Source organism: Punica granatum, chromosome 1, assembly GCF_007655135.1.
Source record: "Punica granatum isolate Tunisia-2019 chromosome 1, ASM765513v2, whole genome shotgun sequence".
Taxonomy (NCBI): Eukaryota; Viridiplantae; Streptophyta; class Magnoliopsida; order Myrtales; family Lythraceae; genus Punica; species Punica granatum.
Window position 1 is genome coordinate 4957191 of NC_045127.1, and position 16665 is coordinate 4973855.

The 16665-nt window shown below is 39.7% G+C and overlaps 3 protein-coding genes across 3 annotated transcripts; 1 reads left to right on the forward strand and 2 right to left on the reverse strand.

The window, feature by feature from the left end:
• Window positions 1-1769: 1769 nt before the first annotated feature.
• On the forward strand, window positions 1770-5339 carry LOC116207820 (transcription factor bHLH123-like). The gene is made up of 7 exons (XM_031540950.1): window positions 1770-2266; window positions 2647-3130; window positions 3612-3722; window positions 3885-3950; window positions 4085-4150; window positions 4246-4311; window positions 4558-5339. Exons 1-7 carry the CDS (start codon window positions 1899-1901, stop codon window positions 4711-4713), a joined length of 1317 nt encoding a protein of 438 aa, XP_031396810.1. The 5' UTR covers window positions 1770-1898; the 3' UTR covers window positions 4714-5339.
• A 2667-nt stretch (window positions 5340-8006) lies between these two features.
• Window positions 8007-11535, reverse strand: LOC116192902 (probable NAD(P)H dehydrogenase (quinone) FQR1-like 1). The gene is made up of 4 exons (XM_031521601.1): window positions 11383-11535; window positions 9957-10050; window positions 8998-9260; window positions 8007-8577 (listed from the first exon to the last, which is right to left on the reverse strand). The coding sequence occupies exons 1-4, from the start codon at window positions 11403-11405 to the stop codon at window positions 8346-8348; spliced, it is 612 nt and encodes a 203-aa protein (XP_031377461.1). The 5' UTR covers window positions 11406-11535; the 3' UTR covers window positions 8007-8345.
• Window positions 11536-12901: 1366 nt separating this feature from the next.
• LOC116213722 (G-type lectin S-receptor-like serine/threonine-protein kinase At4g27290) lies at window positions 12902-16665 on the reverse strand. The gene is made up of 8 exons (XM_031548766.1): window positions 15530-16665; window positions 15031-15366; window positions 14815-14931; window positions 14463-14620; window positions 14167-14377; window positions 13827-14064; window positions 13591-13735; window positions 12902-13504 (listed from the first exon to the last, which is right to left on the reverse strand). The coding sequence occupies exons 1-8, from the start codon at window positions 16464-16466 to the stop codon at window positions 13181-13183; spliced, it is 2466 nt and encodes an 821-aa protein (XP_031404626.1). The 5' UTR covers window positions 16467-16665; the 3' UTR covers window positions 12902-13180.

The window sequence follows — 16665 nt, forward strand, 5'->3', positions numbered from 1 at the left end:
CGGCGAGAGATTACACGCGTTTTCGGTCGTTGATTAAGATCAAGCAAATATTGATCATCGTAAGTGTGGGCACAGCAAGGTCTCAGCTCGCTCATGGCAATTTGCAAAAGTGAAAGGGGCTGTGTGTCTTTCCAGGTCACGAAGGATCTTGATGTCACAATTACTCGACGACTGAGGGATTTCCGAGCAATTATAGTAAATGGTTATAGAGAGGTAGAGCTCATGTCAAGCAGAGCAGGATAAGATCTCAAAAAGAAAGCAAGCATACGTACATTTCCGTTATCGTCCATGAAACGAGAACAGATCGGATGGTGAAAATGAGAGCTCCTACGAGCTCGACCTCTCATCGAAGACATGTCCTTCCTTAGGGTCTCAGCCAAAAAATTCAGATTTCTGTGACAATGAATTTGGGTTGCCCATGTGTGGTATTCATAGCTGACAAGATGAGATGCCATTTCTTTCCTTCTTCAGAAAAACTGCCAAATGAACAAGACAGGCTTTCAAGGGAATGTGCAGAGAAGTGTATATCAGTCCCTGGAATCTATAAAGTAAATAGGGCCAAACAAGTTCTCCTTCCTCAGATAAATTAAGGAGCCATTGAGAAATTTCTTGCGAAACAAAACCTTATTCGGGACTTTCAATACATACCATATATACTTGCATTAAAAGAACTAACGATTTATTGATAGTTCTGAGAATGCACACATATATGTAAACAGGACAGGAGAATATGTTGCATATATAGTATTAATGTTCTCTCTTTTTTTTTTTTTGGCCGAGTAGTTTTACTGTTCTTGCAACATGTTAAAATGTACTCCTCACTCTTCAGTTTCTATTTTAGCATCTTAAGACAAAAAAGAGTAAAATATTACATTCTTGCAATTTTTATGCTCGTCATTCCTTTTTTCTTCGCATATGGCCTATGAAATTTTTCAAGTTACAAAAAAGTCCATGCTCTAGTATAAGAAAATCAAAATCTAAATAAAGGGGCAAAGGTAGCTTTATTGGTGATAATCAAACATGAAATCTCAGTTATTAGGCCAAAGTATGTGCAATTGCACTACATCCCTTTGTCTTGTGGAATTTCAATTTAGGGATATGCAGCACTATAAAAGCAAATAATGGGATGAAGCCCCTTTCGGAAGAACGGCACGACAATTCATTTCTATTATTCTTTTCGGTGGAATTCATTTCTATTATTGATTCAACAGTAAACTATTAATTTTTAAAAAAAATCCAAATTCAGTATGCCAATGGAAAGAATATGTATATATATATATATGTATGTATGTATGTATGTAGGAATGTTCGTACGCATGTATACACTACAATTCTCATAAAGACATGGTAGTAGTACTAGAATATATGAGAAAGCCATGAGAATGGGGTCTGATACATTGCTACACTCATCTCCCCTTCAAAATTATTAAAGTATTTTAATTTGATTCTCATTATGACATAACGTTTGTAATGATTTATATGAATTCTAGCATTGGTTGAAGACCGCGGTAACCTTCTTCATAAGATTACTAACTTACCATCTCTAAATGAACCAAAATATATTTTAATAAAAATTTAAAAATTAAGAAAGGGAAAAGATAGAGAACTTGGCCAAAGAGAACTTCGATTTCAAATTGACTTTTTTTTCCGCTGTCTAATCACTGCAATCCGTGAAATGTCAACCGTATAGATTAGCCCTTCTCTCTCTTTCTTGTATCAAACAGTCACTTTTACCTCAATATAAATACCAGGAGATGCTTAGGACCACCTTTATCATTTTATGTACCAAAAGCAGAAGAACGAACAAGAAGAGGAAGAGTTCAAGCTTAAAGGAGCCAAGCTAGTGGCACACATAGAGCCCACATACGTCCATCAAAGCAAAAGGTCTCTCTCAAGCCATGGCGGAAGAGTTCGGGGCGAGCGGGAATATGTGGGATCTGTCCTCCTCGAGGAATAGATTTGAGAGCGGGGCGTCCTCAACTTCCTCTTCTGGGTTGACCTCAATCGGGGGCTTCGGGTGGCTCACGGACATGGGGGACATGAAGCCTAGGTCTTCTATAGATCACTCCTCTCCTAACATCTCGATTTCATCTTCGGGGTCTGGGGTGACCTCGGCGGGGTTTCATCACCACCATGACGCGCACAACAAGCTGAGCTTGGGAGCAGAAAGCACCAGCAGCTCGAATTTAGCCGAAACAAGCTTGCACATGATGAACTTGGGACTCTCTTCTCAAGCCATAGATTGGAACCAGCAACAGCCCTTATTGTGAGAACCTAATTAGCTCAACTTCTATTTCTTTCCGAGTCCTTAATTTATCTCCAAGCACCTATATACATATGTATGTATGCGCGTCCATGGTACATGTGGGTTTTATCCGAGTCTTAGTTCAGTAGTGTTATATGATTGGCCTTGTAAATTCAATGCCTGAATCTCTTTAACGATGTCCGAGTTCTTCTGGTTCCTTGAAGCAACTGTCGAGTATAGTTATAACTAAAGATTTCCCGAGTACATATGGAAGTAATTAAGATTCAATCCTTAGAAAAGGAAGTAGATGTACATAGTATTTGTAATACTATATTAAATAAGATATCTTGGTTATAAAAATTATATTTCTGAAGACATATGCTGTTGGCTTGGCTTGACAGGAGAGGCGATAAAGCTGCCGATAGCAGTTTCCGCTCCATGCTGCAAGATAACATGAGCTCGAACGCTAACTTTCAGGAAGATGCTGGAACAGGATCTGGTCAGGTCCAGTGGAGATCAGAAAACTACATGTTGCACGGCATATTAGGGTCGGATAATCAGCATCAACATTCTGGGTTCGAGAACCGACCAGTTAATAATAGTTATCCAAATTATGCAACGGCGAACTATGGCCTCTCCACCAACGATCAGCATCCCGACCATCAGTTCTTGCCATCCAATTGGTCTAAAGTCCCTCAGTTCCTGAGGAACTCGCCACGGAAGCAGCTTCCACAGCCCCATGGTACTGGTCAGCTCCACTTCTCCAATAACGCGCCGTTCTGGAATGCCACGAGTGGCGCGGCTGCAGTAACTGATGTTAGACCAAGCTTCTTCCCGCCTGTTCAAGCTCAGTTCCCGACGCCGTCTTTCGATGAGAAGCCAAAGGTATGACCCAGAATAGGCCTATACATCGCATAATTAATGAATGCACTTCTGATAACTATAATGCATTTGCAGACCTCTCGATTGTCAGAAAGAAAACAATGGCAACTGCAAATCCACCGTTAAATACCCTTTTGGCATGTTCTCCCAAATATCTGACAGGATATATATGTGTGTGTATGTTTATTTATATATTTTGGCCTTGTCTTTTCTATCTCCCTGGACTCAAATGCAAATGATGATTAGGGTTTCAAGTTCCAAGAGATATGCCCTTGATTTTATCATGACATCATCATTACATATTGATTCCTAATTATCAATTAGACCCACCAAAATTTGGGAGAAATTCTTGACTCATCATCTTGTCCCATATATATCCAACTCCAATTTGAATATGTGCTGCTAGTGCACAAACCAACACATATATATTTAACTCATGAATTTCGAGTATCAAATTGAAAATCATTTTAATTTTTTCATGTAGAATTTACTGGAAAGGGGTGATTCGGCTACCACAACGAAGAAAAGTGGAGGTGAAGGAGCTAACAAAAGGCCTAGAAGTGAAAGTACGCAGTCTCCTTTGCCAGCTTTCAAGGTGAAACCGAAAATATATTAAGTCTAGTTAATAAATTTTGTATTTCTTATAGTTAGAATTAATAATAAACAAGGGAGAAAATATATAATGTACTTAATTCTGTGTAGAATATAAAACTAACAAAAAGTTCAAATTGTTCAATTGGGGTTGTGCCCTATTTAGGTGAGGAAAGAGAAGATGGGGGACAGAATCACAGCACTCCAGCAATTGGTTTCTCCTTTTGGAAAGGTACGTATTTCCCTTTACTTGTGAAATTTTTTATGTAAGATATCATTCTCTTGTTGAAATCGTAGCTAGGCAAACGACATTATTCCAATTGAGTTATGCTAACGTTTTTGTTGTTCTCGTGTACCTTCATGTAGACTGATACCGCGTCGGTGCTTTCTGAAGCCATCGAGTACATCAAGTTCCTCCATGAACAAGTCTCGGTAAGTTATCGCTGATTACAGCAGACTTAGTTATGTACAATGACAACACAATATACAAGCCAATTCTAATTGATGTTAATCTTAATAAATTACAGGCTCTGAGCAGTCCATACATGAAAACCGGCGCGATACAACAACATCATCATCATCAACATCATCAGGTATTGTTGTTAGTTTCATTATACCCACTCAAGATATCTTTTCGATAGTTGAAATAAACTACATGGAACTCCAAAATTGACAGACTAGATGAGTAATATTAATTAGTAATTAACCATCGATGTATTCGCGTAGACTCTTTTTTTTCTAGGTCCATCAACTATATCCCTTTTAAGCTTCATAATCATCTTCCAGATGTTTTTATTCAAATTTTACTGAACATATGTATTACATCTTCGGGAGTGCAGAACACTGACAAATTGAAAGTCGATCCTGAAGGCCCTCGACAAGACCTAAGAAGTCGAGGCTTGTGTCTTGTACCACTGTCAAGCACCTTCCATGTCACCAGTCATGAGACAAGTCTCGAATTCTGGAACCCTACCTTTGGAGGGACGTTCAGGTGACTCAGTACGGTGCGGAACTATGGCTATATATCTACGTTGAGCGAAGCATCGAATGCTCTACTGTCTCGCGTAATCTTTGGAGGAGCATCAACCAATGGTAGGGAAAAGAATCTTTGGAGGAGCATCAATCTACGGTGCTTATTAGTAACCAATTCCGGATTGACGGGTGACCTAGCTAGTTCGGGCAACCACTCGCTGATGCGAGCTGCTATAGACTTCAACAGCTCTTGGTGACGAAATTTAACCGGGAAAAGAATGAAGAAAAGAGGCAAAAAGGAATGGCCATCCGAAGGACAGCCATGATGGGACCAGGGAGAAGCATAACAAGGGGCACTATTGTACTAATAATTGAAGAATCATGATTTAGGGTTTGGTTTAGGGATTTGAAAACAAGTGCTAATTAACATAATTAAAGATATGATTTCTAGGTTACTTTATAGAACATTTTGTTGTTATTAGCTGATTCTAGTAAAAAGGAAACATGATAAAAGGAAGCTTTGCCACTTTTTTTTGTGTACAGAGAGAGTTGGCATTAGCTTTCACGTTCGTTTGACGATGGAAAAAAAGTCGACCCCAAAACTACATGTACCAACTATTGATGAATGTATCACAATATATTTGGTAAAGTTAACTTGTTTCAATAAGATCTTAATAATCTTATTTTTATCATTTACATTTTTCATTCATTAACTGAGATAAATGTACGAAATATTGAAAAAGAAATAAAGAAAGAGGAAGAGGGGTATTAATGTCAAAAAATCGGGTAGCACACTGGCCAATGTCTTTGCCTGTTAATTGAGAAGTTTCAGATTCGATACTCAATAGAACTATTTGTGCCCTTTTATTAGTTACTAGAATTACCTCCCTTGAAATCGGAAAAAACAAAAAAATTATGGTCAAGGTTGAGGAGATACAACATAATCTCACCGAAAATTACATAATTTTTTTCTTTTTTTAAATTGCATAATTTTTCTTCTTTTTCCTTTTCATCCTCACTGAAAATTGCACTTTTTTTCACTTTCTCATTTTATTTTTTCATATACCGAGGGTGCTGACCTTCCCATGATCCACGTGAATACCCTATAAACCTACGGGACAAGTAAGTCCAGTCACAATCTGTGCAAGTGGCTCAAAATGAAATATTCTCCTGCATGGCGTCCGATGTGTGATTTAAACATGAACTTTCTTCTTGATAATCACATTCTTTAACCAGAGGTCAATCCTATTGGGTTTTGCATAATGTTTTTTCACAATATTTGTTTCAGCTTTCGGCTGAAGCAGAGAGAATGAGAGGAGACAGACAATGATGGAATAATTGAATTTACACAAAAAAGAATTTGAGAAAGAGGGAGTGATTGTGGGGATATGCCATTTTGATTGGAAATCTCACTTTCGATTTGTTTAAATTTGCGGAATATGTTAGTGGAAGTCAGAGGGAGGCCCACAACTCCACCTTTTCTTATTATATTTTTTTGGTTTATTTATTTTCGAATTTATCTGTTATTTTTTGAAAATATTTATATGTTTATTTATTTTTAATTTTATTTTGATACCAAGAATTGGAGAGGTGTATCGGTGATGCTATCGGGGGCATGCCTTTGTGCTTTTGGTCTAATGGACACTTTGAGGAGGTTCCATTGGATGGCAAAGAAGCTAAAAGTTAGAAAAATTCTTTAATGCTAGTAATAATGTTCGGCTCCACGTTAATGGCCTGTTTGGTTTTAGAGTTTGATTTTAAAATCATGATTTTGATTTTAACTCTACCCATTACACAACAAAAACACACGTTTTCCAAGTCAAATTTATAATATCATCTCATTTGTCTTTTTCCACAATCAAAATCAAAATCAAAATTACTTTAACTCTGAAACCAAACGCACTCTAAAATACATATGATATGATTTTGTGAACTATAAATTCCAATTATCGTGTTAATTAAAATCTAAAACTTGACCAAACTCGACATATTGGATCCATTGGTCATGCTAAATATAGTGAAATGTGCTGAAACAGAATTATGTTATCGGTCGATCAATATCTAAATCCAGTGTTTGGAGTAGTTTTTTTTTTTTTCAAGAGTCGGGTAGATATTTTAATACCATTATTGAAAGTACTATTAACTTTTTCTCTAAAAAGAAAACTTAAATGTATTGATGATCGAGAGAGAAGAGAAAAAGAAAGTAGCGAACTTCATTTGACTGTGAAAGGAAATTAATTTTCAAAACGCACTTGGGGTTTATATATACAAATAATGTTCACAAATAACCAACTTAAATAGATAAGAGAAAAGGAAGAGAGCTTATTTTATATGGTTGAGAAATCTTTGAAGTTTTAACTTATTCCTGTGGGTTGTCAGATGAAAAAGAGGGAAGGCAATGTCTCAATTTCGGTGTATATATAAATATATAACCATATAAAATTATATACACATATAACCGTTTAGTTGATATTTGACCAATAAATTCAAGTTGATAGCCGGTGAAATCAGTTCTTTTTTTATATTTTTCTAAAACAAGATATTGCTCTTAATCAAAAAATTTTGTAGGTTTTAAATTATGAATTTCAAATTTATTCTCTGATCGATGTATCGCAATATAAAGCTTAGATTCCGAGAATTTGGAAATGTATATCTTAAAAATAAATATTGCAAATTAAAATCATTTAGGACAAGTCGCATGAGTGAACATATTAATGTTGGAATAATTTTTTCACTATTTTACGGGAAATAATAAGATTAGAAGATGAGTTTGTTTAATTCTTTTTTAAAGGAAAAGCGGAGTAACAATAATTCAAGAGGAGAAATGACTAATCATAACAATGAACTTTATGCGATTCTCTCCCTAAAAGACATAAAGAACAGGAAGAATAGAACATGTAAAAATAAAGTTGATTAAAGCTAAAAAGAAGAGAAAAATGTACAATTCAAAAGTTAAAGATCTTTTATCCCAAACAATTAAATATGCACACTTGAATTAATTAGTATCATCTTTACTTGCTGCTTTACCTCATCATCGATCGCTTTAGGACTTACCGATGGGTGAACGAATTTAGTGAGATCGGTACTATTGACTATGATATAATGTTAGGTGGATTTGATTCATAACAGGCAAGAAATTTAGTTCACCTTAAGTCGAGAGAGAACGTTTCATGAGACGTGAAAAAGCTGCGTGTCACGGAGAATATATAGTTTGTCGCAAGGTTAGGATAAAATCGCAGTCGGCTGCTTCTCTATATGAATTTTACAGGAGTCCCTACTTTGTTTGGAAACCGACATCGTTAGAAACAGCAACTCATCCGAATGAAATTCATAGCGGTGCAAGTCCATCCCGACCAATACCGCTATCAGTTAAACAGAACAGAACACAATCTTACATTTACATTGAATCTAGTCACCAGTACAATCACTTAGAAACCATATCCTCGCAAATTCAACCTACTATTCATGTCATTAGGGAAAACCACTATACTATGCAACACTTCTTCACAGAGCAATCGCTCAGTTGAGCAAGAATTATTAACTGCAAGCACCATGAGAAACAATATCGAGAATCTCGTAAGAAAGGAAAGGAGAAAAGTCTTGGAATGAAGAAGGGTGAATGGCTTTAAGTCGAATTACTATATGGTTTCTTGATTCAAGCGGCTCCTTTCAGCTTCTTCGTAATGGTTGCGAGGTACTTCCCTTGATGGAAAGCTTGGGCCAGCTCAAGCTCCGAAGGCTGTCTCGACCCATCACCTGCGAAAGTCCCTGCTCCGTAAGGGCTCCCGCCCTTCACCTGTTCCATCTCGAACATGCCAGCCCCGAATGTGTATCCAATGGGAACAAATATCATGCCATGGTGAACCAATTGTGTGATGGCAGTCAACCTGAACAACCACAGTTCTAGTTTGAGAGCATATTATATTAGAGACGCAATTTGCTTCGAATGCTTCCCGTTAAATTTCATCTTAGAAATTATTCGGAAGAATGTAATACGTAATTTCACCGAACTACTATTGCTGCTGACCAACACTAGTACCTCTTATGATTTGCCTATCACCATCTACTAGCCACCAGTCCAATAATTTATGAAAATCGACACTCGAAAGCAACTCTGAGTAACATCTTGGGGAAACCACTTCCGAACAGCCAGTGCTGCAAGATATATAACGGCCACCTTAAAAGGTCGTTTTTCTACTTCCCTAAAAAGGTCATTTCTCCAACCATAGTGCAGCATCATTTTTTCTTCCTTTTAATTCAATGGTGTAAATTGTAATATATTCACTCGAATAGTAATCAGTACTTACGGAGTAGTCTCTTGGCCACCACCTTGTGACCCAGTGCTGTAGAAGATGCCAGCAGGCTTGCCTGCTAGCTGTTGAGTCCTCCACAAACCTCCAGTAGCATCCATAAATGCCTTGAATTGAGCAGCCATCATACCGAATCTTGTTGGGAATCCGAAAACAAACCCATCACCCTCAGCGAGTTCATTAGGTGTGATATTAGGTACGTCACTCTTAGGGGGTGCATTCATCTTTGCAAGCACCTCTGCTGGTAGTGTCTCAGGGACCTGTTCCACATCCCCACTCAATTACTTTGCTACTTAGCTGGATTCTAATAACATAGAGTGAGTGCTCTTCTCGTGGATTTGTAAAGGTGCCAAAGCAAGGGATAAGTCCAGATAAGTCATTTATCCAAGTAAATAGTCAATCAGGGAGCATTCTTCTGTAAAATGTCAAAAATCAACAAACAGTAGGAACTCCCAGGAGGCTAAGACTTGACAGGAATATTGCACATTGTTACAATATAATAAAAACTGATGGCTGATGCAATGAGAAAACTACATTAACAAACAAGGTTTACACAGTTTGACAAAAGAATAGCCGAAAAAATGCATGGCAAACAGGATCGAGCCGAATCAGGACTACAGAGCATTAGTACTAAAGACGGATAATGATCGTGGGCAATATTTCTTTCTATCACTGCAACATGTTATTCACTTATAATTCAAGCTCATCTACATTTTCTGTAGTGTATTGCAAAGACAAGATGCTTCTTACTTGCACAGCAAGGACGCAAGAAGCTAGGATTGTAGAAGGACATCTACCCAGGAAAACAAATCATAAAATGGGCTTCCGTTATGCACTGATGAGATACATCATTTGAAAGAATTCTAGCCCATCAACAAAATTTTGACATTTCCTATGCCAGGAGCTCACAGTTACATAATAGCCAAGAAGGATTATGTGAAGAATGATAAAAGTACCTGCCAAAGTTTTGCTTCCACACCTTCAACAGATGCAGCGCCTTTCTGTATCTCTTCCGCTAGCCTCTCTACATGACCATACATGGAATAGTACCTGGTCACATATTACAAAAAGTTTTTAATGCAAACCGAGGCTTTGACGTTGTATGTTGTACAGTGAAATAATCAGAGCACCAACTTACAATTGATTATTATATTTTCAAACATGTGCATGCGTATTTACTAAAACATTTCAAATCATATCTACAAACAAAATTGAAACATCTTCATGCAAATGTTCAATCATATGGAATTTATGGTAGTTGGTGACTCTTTGATTGACATGGACATGCTTTGCCAGATGCCGGACAGGTGGTTGCTCTATATGCAGTGAGATTGGATTCGCTAAATCTCTATGCACCAGCCCAGCTCATTATGGTATTCATTATTCAGTATCCTGGTATAATAAAACTAACAAATAATGTGTAGATTCCAGGGGAAAAAGGAGGATATACAAAAGAAGAATGGGAGCTGCATATCATTCTGTGGAGAATGAGAGCCATACCCAGAGTACGATACTGAGTAATTGAATAAATTCGTGTGCGAGATTATGGAGGTACCAGTTTTTTTCAACTTTGTTTATTTTGTCCTTTTCTCTGATGGGAATTCTTTAGAGTCACCCCCTTCAAGATACTTGATGTAACTTATATTTCTTATTTGAAGGCATACTTTATAACTACAATGGACTAGAACCAAAGTCATAAAGACACTCCCAACACAATAACTTCAATCTCCCATCTCAACACTCTAAAGCCTCAAGGAGGCCTACATTACATCATTCAAATCAACTCCCCAGAAGATGAGAATTCGTCTGCAAAAAACTCATTCTGATTCATGCCCCAATCCACTGGTCCCTACTTCTCTACTCAAACCTGCTCCTAAATTCAAGAAATTCACTGATAGTAGCAGTAACCAACTATTCAAATTAATCAATATAATCAGGACTTGCTTCTTCAACTCCAGTCCCCTAAATGCAGCTTATTCCTTCCATTTTGCCCCCTCTGACAGCCATGCATGCATGCAACTCGAGATGAATATAGCCAAACTCAATTTCTAACCATCAATCAGACCTTAAAATATAGCAGAAAAGATCAATTCCAGCTCAATTGCTCAAACATTCCTCAGCTACAGCTCAACCTACGACATAATTCTCCGACTACAACAAAATCACATTTTTTAGCACAAACCGCCCCTGCAACCGTAATCTATGGCTGCAATATCTCCTTACTCGAGCACCAATCGATCACTCAGCTGAGCGAACATAAGATCAAGCGATCACTACAACTGAACGACCACCCGAGGAACGAAGCATGGTGGGCGATAAAGGTAGTGAAATCGCGAAATGCGCGAGAAGACTAAGCGGGAGAGAAGCCGATCATGTACTTACACAACATACAGCTTCGTCGCCATTGAAATGAGCTTCACCTCTGCGCTCCCTCTTGCTCTCCGACGATCGAAGGTGGAAGACGAGAAGCTCAATTTATAGCTGCCATCATTATGCGGATTGGTTTGGGTTGTTAAAGGAGTGGCCACAAAAAATTCGGAGGAAATTTTACGAAATTAAGAAAATTCAGGGACGATTTAGCAAATTGTATGAAAAGATAGAAATCTCAAATTTCAGCTGATTAATTATTACCCAATTAGTCAATTAATGAAATCCAATTAGTGAAAACAGTTTTCACTTTCGTACTAGTAAGAGGGAAAACACCCCTCACCTTTTCGCTATCAATAATTCTAAGAAATTGTTCTCTTTAACTTGTTATTCAAGGAAAAAAAAATTAACGTCACCAAAAAAAAAATCTTTAATAATATTTCTCTTTGAAAAAAACAAAATGTTATCTTTGATAAATATATGATTTTTACCTTCTGACTCGATTTTATATTAATTTTGGTGGAAAAAATCAGTTCGAATTTCTTGATATATATATATATAACACTTTTTTCTTTACTATAGATGAAGGCCGTGAGCATGTTTGAAGGATGGAGGAGGAGAATAACCGAAAGTTTTACCGATGAAAATCGAAAGTGAGTTTTTTTTTTTTTTACTTCTAGACTTTTAAGTGATGTCCTTTTCGCGATATTCAGCACGCCCTTCTCAGTTTCTGCATAATTTAATTTAGGAGTGTGGTGTGGCATTGGAATTATAAGGGGATTGAAATTAATTGGGTCATTAATGAGCAATGATGGGATGTTGTTGCTACGCACGCTCATCATGATGGGTTGTTGCAAGCAATCTATGGATGATTTTCTAGAAGCGGCCTAATCTTTTGCTTTGGCTGTTTCCCTCTGGATGGGTTCTCATCAGATGCATCTCGGCAATTCAGTGAACAGGTGGGGACGCGCTTGATCAATCATGGATCGACACCCGAAATGCGTATCACTGGCCCCTTGACAACCGGTCGATGGATGATCGGGCGATCTCAGCCGTCTGATTTGGAAAATGATGGGCCCTTCAGTGCAGGAGCGGGACCAACTTCTTATTGGTAGGTGGGTGCTCTATGATTTTTAACTTTCCCAATTTGTGGGTTAAATGAGACCCCGTCGAATGACGTATTAGAGACCACATGCTGACCAAAATTCCCTCCCCCTCCCCTCCTTCCTTTTTTTTTTTTTTTTCAATTTCTGTCCTCAGCCAAGAGCGTTTCGAGTTTCGCCGATAAGAATCGAATCCAAATTGAGCGCAAGTGCGTTTGTTGGTTCTCCTTTCTCCGCCCCCGCCTTTGGATTGTCAAAATCTATGCAGATTAATTTATTCGGCGAAAGAAAGTGTACGTGAAGTATATAATTAATTAAAGGTTGATAATTAAGATTAGCCTCTTTTGCTTTAGGATGGGGTTTATTTCACCTAACCTTGCCTACCCCAATTGTTGGAGAAAAGGGATCATGACGTGTTCCCATTACTTTCAATATCAACAACTTAATTTACATATCCGTGACGCGAAGAATTCAAAGTCCACATGATCCCACGATTTGAAAGTCTGCGTTTCTAAGCTTGATTAAGGGGTCATTGTCGATGAAAAATGTATGACCGACTAGCAACGAGGAACAAATGTTAGTCTCGGAAATGGCAGGAAGCAGCTTGATACTCTGCGTGGCATTCTCTAAATTAATCCTACAGGTGATCATGATTCGAGCAGTAGGTTCTATATGAAATGGTGGCTTTCCGACAACTTGATCGCGAACAGTCACCGAGCCTGTACTAGGCTGATGGTGATCTCATTGATTGAATGGGACAACAGCTTGCCCGATGATGAGTCCGCTTCAGATGGGCCGTCGGAGCAGTCGATGAGGAAACCCGGTTGTTTGGGTGGGGGCAGAGGGCCGTCGCTTCCCAGCATCACGGCCACAGAGGCCATGCTGGGCCTGTCCTCAGGCCGCTGCTGGAGGCAGAGGAAGCTCACGTGGATGCAGCGCATCACTTCCGAAAATTTGCAAGACGAGTCCGCTGTGTCCTCAAGGCATGGATCCATCAGCTCGAGTGGCCTCCCTTCGGAGTACAGTCTCCAAGCCTATTGGAAGAATTCAATCCTCTGTTAGGTTCCGTTTTTGTACATGGTGAGAAATGAGAACCAATTTGTCATTGAAATGCACTTACATGCCCGATCAGGTTCTGGTTCGATCGAAATATGCCCCGGCTTCTCTTTCCACTTATAATCTCCAGTAACAAAATCCCGAAGCTGAAGACATCCGATTTCACCGAGAAAAGCCCATCAGTGGCATACTCTGGTGCCATATAACCACTGCCAAAACGTTCGTTGCATGTAATGTATCAGAAACCGAATGACAATTTCCTGCACAATTATATAATATGTTCAATTTAACATTGCTTACTAAGTGCCAACAACTCTGTTTGTATTCCCTTCAGACTGATCTCCCCCAAACGTTTTAGCCATCCCGAAGTCCGAGATCTTTGGCTTCATTTCTTTATCGAGAAGGACATTGCTTGCTTTCAAATCTCTGTGTATGATCCTCAATCTCGAATCTTGATGAAGATACAGAATCCCCCGGGCAACCCCACATATGATGCTGAACCTTGTTGGCCAATCCAACAAGTAACTTCTCTTGTCATCTGAACAAAAGCCAACTCAAACGGGATCAATGAAGGAACTATGCACTAAAATTTTTCTCTTTGTATTCTATATTTGAATGGAAAATGGAACAAAGTTCGGACCAAAAATGAAGGCATCCAAGCTTTTGTTCGGCATGTATTCATAGACTAGCATCTTCTCCCCTCCCTCGATGCAGCAACCTAGGAGCTTCACGAGGTTTCGGTGCTGAAGCTTCGCGATCAATATAACCTCATTCTTGAACTCCTTCAGGCCTTGTCCTGAGCTGCTAGACAGCCTCTTTACGGCTATTTCTTGCCCATCTGCTAATGTCCCCTGATAATTTCAAGAATAACAAGTTCTCCTCTTGAGCTGGTTTTTCGAGTCATCAAATTTTTTAATATCAGTCTTACATGCTTACCTTATATACAGGTCCAAAACCTCCCTCTCCAAGCTTGTTGTTAGCCGAAAAATTGCCGGTGGCATTGATAATCATAGCAAGGTCAAATGCAGGTAGCTCCATGTCTTCCCCGGAATGCTCATTCTTCTGTTCCTTTTCCCCTTTTTCTCCTGTTTCTCCTGAAAATTATTGGATTTAAAAGTTGGATTTGAAATGGCAGAAACTAAAATCAAACAGGGCAAGAAGAAAATGAGCTTAGCCTGGAAAAATTTTCCAGATTGCATTCTCTCTTCCTTGACAAAAGATTAGATAAATCTATGCAGAACGCATTTGACAGCATTTCTAGTTGCAGATCGACCAGTACTGATCGTACCTTTGGACTTCGTCCTGCTTCTGTGACAGCAATAGATTGTAAAGACCATTCCTAGAGCTCCAACGATCCCGACAACAGCTGCAACTGCTATCTTCAAACGATTTCCATTATCCCCTCCTCAAATTCCAAACAAATAAACTCCACTGTAAGATTAAGATTCCATAGAATCAGATAGGAAGAAAAGCAACCTAAATCAAACCAAAACCTGGTAAATACCTAGTTCTGAGGCTGCCATTCGTATATGCAGATCCTGCCCACCATCTGAGAAAGTTCGAATGTCCAGTAGATCTCCGAACCAAAGAGCGCATCCACTTCCCGAAGCTCTTATATCAGAATGAGTGTAAGCGGTGCAGGAACAGTTTCCCAAGCACTTCTCATGACATGCTTTGATATCCAGGCTCGCGTTCACCCAAGTAGATGTTGTGTCCGGCAATTTCATGTTTGTGAATTTCTTGAATCCAACCTTGTCCCCACACTGGAGCGGCTTGTCCCGTTTGCAACCTTGTGTCCAGTCCATGGCAGCCCACTTATCGGGTGATTTGGGGCTGAAACCTTACGACAAGGGGAACGAAAAATGTCAGAAAGCTGGAAAGATTATAGGAAGGCATATCATCACATGAAAGCAGAACGAGGACTGTAAATAATTGTCGTAACAAAATCTGAATAGCTTGATAGTCCAAAATGTTAGAATGGTATCGACAATATGTTGAGACACCTTCTAGGCATTGGCAACCCAAATTGGCCATGTCACAATAGCCATGGGGACCGCAAAAGTTATAGTTGTCGCATTTGTCTTTTGGCACCGAAGAATAATACTTCCATTCCTGAGTCGGATCACTCCAAGCGGATCTCTCCCAGGCATCGTTACTCCGATTCAAAACGTTCCTAGTGAGTACTGACTTGTCCTGGAGGCCGTATGTGTAGTAAACCTCTTCCTCATTCGAGACGAACTTGAACCAGAAGAGGTTGTTGGGCTTCTGCTCAGGCGCTCCGCTGTACCGGATCCCGTTCCAGGGCCCGCTGCGGAAGTATTTATGATTACCCTTCCAAGCGACGGCTTCAGGGTAACTGTGGAGCTCAAGTCCCCAAGTGAAGTCACTCGAGGACGGATCGCTGGGACTTTTCCAAGCCACAAGATGGCGGTTGAGCCCCCTCTTGAGGTCCCATCCGATTTTCATATCGGGCAGGAAAGTATCTGTAGGGTAATCGAAACTCTGCCACAAGTACACCTCCGAGTTCGGGTCGCTTCCATCCTGAAGCACGAGGTTTCCTGTCGCTAGGAGCCGGACGCTCGAGCTCATGGGCTTAGAGCTCGTCGTGTTCGTGGACCAGACAATGGTGTCGCTGCTGTAGCTGAGGAGGACGAGGTTCCCGGAGGCGGTGAGCGTCAAGTTCCCCGGAGAGCCGTTGATCGGATTGTCTCTGTTCGCCACCCAAACAACCGTCCTGTCGGGGATCTTCTTGTACCATATTCCCAGGAACCGGTTGGCGGAGCCCGCTGGGCTGAAGAAGCCGAGCTCAAAGACTTCAGCCTGGGAAACCAACGTTTCTCCGTCACTCAACGACTGAGTCGGGCCGATCGTCTCGAGCGCAGAAGAGAAGCAAAGCAAGCAAGGAACAAGAAGGACGAGGACAAGGAAGGAGTGATCCATTGGTTAGTGATGGTTTCATGGGCTGGTTGATGAGTATAAGGATTTAGATGATCTTTGAGTGTTTCTTGTGGATATTGTGAAGATGGTGATAGTAGCAGCGGACCTAATGTGACCAGGAAAATCCAAGATATGGAGAAATGGACTGGTTACCTAATCCAGGGGGGAAAAGGGATACCCTGGAAGGATTTAATAAGCAGAG